At 39.1% G+C, this 5,671-nt stretch overlaps 1 protein-coding gene across 1 annotated transcript; it reads right to left on the bottom strand.

Annotated features, from left to right (window-relative positions):
* Window positions 1-294: 294 nt before the first annotated feature.
* LOC114253116 (uncharacterized) lies at window positions 295-4,378 on the bottom strand. The gene is made up of 2 exons (XM_028187877.2): window positions 3,997-4,378; window positions 295-687 (listed from the first exon to the last, which is right to left on the bottom strand). Exons 1-2 carry the CDS (start codon window positions 4,376-4,378, stop codon window positions 401-403), a joined length of 669 nt encoding a protein of 222 aa, XP_028043678.1. The 3' UTR covers window positions 295-400.
* Between the last annotated feature and the right edge of the window lie 1,293 nt (window positions 4,379-5,671).

The following is a 5,671-nucleotide window of genomic DNA, read 5'->3' as shown; positions in this document are numbered from 1 at the left end:
AATAATCAGAAGTTTGTAGGTAATACGATTGTAACATAACTAGGACCTTTTTTTATTGCTTAGATGGGTGGACGAGCTCACAGCCCACCTGGTGTTAAGTGGGTACAGGAGCCCATAGACATCTACAACGTAAATACGCTATCCATCTTGTGATATAAGTTCTAAAATCTCAGTATAGTTACAACGGCTGCCCCATCCTTCAAACCGACACGCATTATGCTTCACGGCAGAAATAGGCCGAGTGGTGGTACCTACTTGCGCGGACTCACAAGAGGTCCTACCACCAGACCTTACAATAAATTATGTAAAAAAATAAGCAACACTTAAGATAATGTATTTATAATATAAATTGCGAATAAATATTTGAGCTTCCTACAAATTAAGCTATCGGTTTTTTTTTCTATTTTGTAGTGGCAACGTCATACGGCATATAATTATTGTAGCCCATATCATATGCTCTTCTATAACCGCCATGATGTCCGTGCTCATGTTCATGATGCTCCTCGTGGCTGTGGGAGTGATGATGGGAGACCTCTGGCTTGGTGATGATCTCGTATGTCGTGGACTTGTGGCCGCCGTGTCCCTTGAGACCGACCAGAGCCGAGAGCAGTAACGACATCAGTGCTGTCATCAATGCCTTGCCCGCCAACAGCGCTAAGGCTCCCAACGCTGCTGCAGCTAAGGTTCCTGAAGATATTAATATGTGTTTTAGTTAATTAATTTGAAACTGGATTTGACGGGTGTTTGTCTGTGCGCCTGTACAACAAAATCCCACAATATATTCAGAACCTACATATACATAGGTTTAAAAAAAACTATTAAAGAACATCTGTGCAATAAAGCTTATTATAAAGTTAATGATTATCTAGAAGATTGTACAAAGTGGGAATGAGTTGCTCGCTCCGGGCATTTCAATATTGTAATAATTGTTACGTTATAGTACATCTTGTAAAAATGAATATTTAAAAACAATCTAATATTTAAAAATAAAAAGACATGCCCGCTGAGTTTCTTGCCAATTCTTTTCAGGACGGAGGCTAGTTCTTGTGAATTGGCGGTAGTTCTTTTGACGTTCAACAAGTGTGTACTTTCATTTATGTTGAATATTTTTTTTTATGATTTGATTTGATTTGATTTGATTTACTATGTTAAACAAACATTTAATAATATTTAGATTTTTATGAAAATTATTCACTCAACTTATTCAGTAATTAGATTTATATTACACAAGCACAATTAATTAATTGTAATTGCAAAACTTAACAAACACAGTTGATGAAGTGTTAATTGTGTTATATTGCAATTACAATTAACTATTCCAATTGTTAGTCGTAACTAAATCTGGCAATTTAATTGTTAGTTGTTAATTGTTTTGACAATTATTTTTTGCCGCACACTGCCTATAGCCTTCCTCAGTAAATGGGCTATCTAACACTGAAAGACATTTTCAAATCGAACCAGTAGCTCCTGAGATTAGCGGGTTCAAACAAACAAACAAACTTTTCAGCTTTATAAAATTCAAATTCAAAATCATTTATTTCAACTTAGATGTCAGTATGACACACTTGTTGAATGTCAAAATATAAATAACAATGTTAACTCTACCAATGTAATATTAAGTATAGATTTGGCGACAGCGAATGAGGATTTAAGATTTGAAGATCATCTGGTTATTCTCTCGGATCGTTTGGAGCCTCTGGGTCTGCGGAGGGACTTCGGTTCTCTCTGTATTTTGTACCGTATGTTCCATGGGGAGTGCTCTGAGGAATTGTTCGAGATGATACCAGCATCTCGTTTTTACCATCGCACCGCCCGCCACCGGAGTAGAGCTCATCCATACTACCTGGAGCCACTGCGGTCATCCACAGTGCGTTTCCAGAGATCTTTTTTGCCACGTACCATCCGGCTATGGAATGAGCTCCCCTCCACGGTGTTTCCCGAGCGCTATGACATGTCCTTCTTCAAACGAGGCTTGTGGAGAGTATTAAGCGGTAGGCAGCGGCTTGGCTCTGCCCCTAGCATTGCTGAAGTCCATGGGCGACGGTAACCACTCACCATCAGGTGGGCCGTATGCCCGTCTGCCTACAAAGGCAATAAAAAAAAAAAAGTGTGTGTGTCCGCTCCGACGCACGACTGGAGTTTACTGGATATAAAAAATTAAACGAAACAATACGAGAAATAGTTCTATATTACGACAACACGATACACAACAGATTATTAACAAATTAACGAGACACAAAACAAACGACTAACAAATATATGAAAATACAATAATGAGAGAAACGCGCGATCAGTACGAGGCTTTGTGGCGGACTGCCGGCGCAGCAGCCCGGCGTCACCTGCGATAACGCGGCCGCGCGTTGGCTCCTGATTGGCGCGCGCACGCATCACGCAATCAGGAGCCAATCAGGCGCATAACGCATTTCGTGTGACATGCTAGGCGCATAACGCATTTCGTGTGACATGCTAGTACGATTTTGGTCCCCATAATTTTCATACCCCGGGCCTATATATGTAAATCGATTCTAAAGGAGTAAACTCCAAAAATCTTCAAAATGAATGGTGGAGATCTATAATCTTGTTTGACTTTAATGTAATCTACCTAAACTTTCAATATTTCATATAAGTCCAAGTTTCATTAAGGCATCGATTTTATTGAACCTGCACAATTTATTGTTGCAAATTTCTGAACTATGTATTGCTGTTATAATTTATCAGGTAATATTTGTGTATTTATTAAAATAAAGATAATTAAAACTGCTCTTATGATTTAATTTCGTTTCGAATACATAACAGTTTTCGATGGGCCACTGATTTATTTATTTATTTCAGTACTCTCGCGCGCTATATGTGGAGTTAAGTTATTTTCTTCAGCGGGTATCTAATTTTGACAGATCTGACAAAAAATTAAGGGTACCTATTTTTTTTTAGTACGTCTACGACCCGTGAAAACACTTTAACTCAAGATACTCATTTAAGATTTAAAATTTACGACATATTTTTATGACATACTAGCTGACCAGACTTCGTAGTGCCTCAATCGACAAATAAAATACTTAAACTTTTGTATAAAAAAAACTTAAAACAAACAAAAGGAATCCGTCCGACGGGGCACCCACCAAACGAAAAACAAAATTGATATTTTTATTTAGTTCCGAGCATTTTCATGTTTATCTACCTTTTAAACCTTCTCTGGACTTCCACAAATAATTCAAGACCAAAATTGGCCAAATCGGTCGAGCCGTTCTCGAGTTTTAGCGAGACTAACGAACAGCAATTCATTTTTATATATAGAGATAATCGAAAGATCAAAATCATATACGCAGCTGCCTGCTTTGTCAGTCCTCTAAAAAGACTATGTAAAATGGTTTATTGTAATAAGTTACAGTAGTATTTGACAGAACCAAATTACAAGAGATTGTTTGAAAACGCTGATACATGTTTTTGCTCCTATTAAGTGTATTTTACATAAAAATTACGAATGAAAATTATTATTGTAAATTTAAAACTCCTGAAAGAATTTAATAGCAATCAATAAAACTGTGACACGAGACTACCATGGAAACTATGGGGTGCTGGTCTGAATTTCCATGATAGTATCTCCGTTGTATCGCTCCGGAATGTACTTGTCTCCCATGTGTGCTTCCGATACATATAATATAACAGATTTTTGTTTGTTTGTGTCATGGTCGCCACTATGTTTTTTATTTTGTTTTATTGCTTAGATGGGTGGACGAGCTCACAGCCCACCTGGTGTTAAGTGGTTACTGGAGCCCATAGACATCTACAACGTAAGTGCGCCACTCACCTTGAGATATAAGTTCTAAGGTCTCAGTATAGTAACAACGGCTGCCCTACCCTTCAACCCGAAACGCATTACTGCTTCACGGCAGAAATAGGCGGGGTGGTGATACCTACCCGTGCGGACTCACAAGAGGCCCTACCACCAGTAAAATTAGATTTACCGAAAAAAAAAAACAATAAATATAGTGTTACCTTTCATCATCAAAGCAGCAGCCAGAAGAGCTCCGCCGCCACCGCCTTTACCACCTCCAAAGCCACCCCCACCACCACCACCACCGGATTTCCTTCCAATTGATTCCGGGTCCCCTTTCGCCATATCCATAGCCTGCTTCGTGGTCTGAGGATCTAGCAATTTGTACTTCAACGAGTGCCCATCCAGGTAGTCTTGGAGACGGTACAGCAAGAACCTATTTAGTTTCTCCTCAGGTTTTCCTGGGTACTGCTTCGATAATTCAGCAGCTATTTCCTCGGCCGTAGTGGCATTAGTCTGGTTCTCTCTGATGATACTCAATCCGGGTAGAAGATGCAGTTCCTCCCGCGAACTCAAGTCTTCTAAGAAAGATAGAGCGTGCATTTTCAAGCATTTAGCACTGAGTAGATTAGTGCATTCTTTAAGGCCGGACCTGGAGGTCCTGTCCGAGGTTCGGTTCTTGACATCTTCACTCACTATATTAGCTTCCGTTTCATCGATAACGGCTATCGATATTTTAGCACAGCACAGCACTAATACGATGCATTTTATAAACATTTTCGTTTCACTAGTCACGGAACAGATTGTTCGAAGGGACTGATGTTGGATGCCGGTCCCCGATTTATTTTATAGCGATCGATTTCAAATAAAAACGAGATAGTCTTGAAGACAACAAAATAAATAAATAAAAATCGATTTGTTGACGTTAAATCGTAGAACTTTCAAACAAATAAACGAGTCAAGTGAAAAGTCGAAAGTGTCTCGAATCGATACGGATATTTGATCGAGTTGAATCGTTTCGAATTATGTAATTTGGTATCGATATTTAATTAAGAACTGATGGTATAATGATGAGACGGTGAAAAATAAATTAGTTTGGTTTTTCATTTTATTATATTAATTATTAGTAACAGTCTTATCTGATCTAGGTCGCGTTGGTTAGAGTCTGGAATGAATGGGAATATTGTTACTAATTTTGGTATTGATAATGATAAAAAAATATGTAAAATTAACACAATGGTATAGAGACTATACTGTCAACTTATTTTTATCATCAGTAAGCTCGCAGCTCACCTGATGATAAATAGATATCTTAATGTGAATAATTTATCCATCTCGAAACATTACGTCAGGTTTTCAGTTACATTGTTATCGGTTATCCTTTCAATCCAGGGATTGACGTTACTGTTAACATGCTGTGATGACTAGTAAAAATTAGGCGGGCCGAGAGCCAGTCCACGTATAAACATTACAATAAAGGTTATCCTGTTTCGATAGTGCATAGCAATTGTCGTTAATATTATTAGTAATATTTATACTTTTTTATGTTTGAGAGAGTACTGGTGGCCCGGAGGCTTTTCCAGTTTTACAAGGGCAGGTGGGCCAGCAAGGGCTCAGCCAGGTGGGGAGGGATTTGCTAACAGCTACCCGAGCGCCTCCAAAGGAGACCTAACCACTCAAGAGTGACTGCTTCGCGAATGAATCTACATACTACCGGATTGGAATCGCGACCCGCTGAGAAGATCCGGAGAGAAACTCCGTGGGCTGTGTTTATGGGTTAATTTACTCGCCGGCCTCTTAATGCAGCGAAGATGGGTGTAGTGGGTCGCGTCGTGAGAGTTGGCCCATACCGGAACCTCTGGACTGAATGATAAACCGTCGACGTCGAACTAAACA

The sequence above is a fragment of the Bombyx mandarina genome, chromosome 26 (genome assembly GCF_030267445.1).
Source record: "Bombyx mandarina strain Sakado chromosome 26, ASM3026744v2".
Classification (NCBI taxonomy): domain Eukaryota; kingdom Metazoa; phylum Arthropoda; class Insecta; order Lepidoptera; family Bombycidae; genus Bombyx; species Bombyx mandarina.
This window is presented reverse-complemented; position numbering and strand designations above follow the sequence as displayed.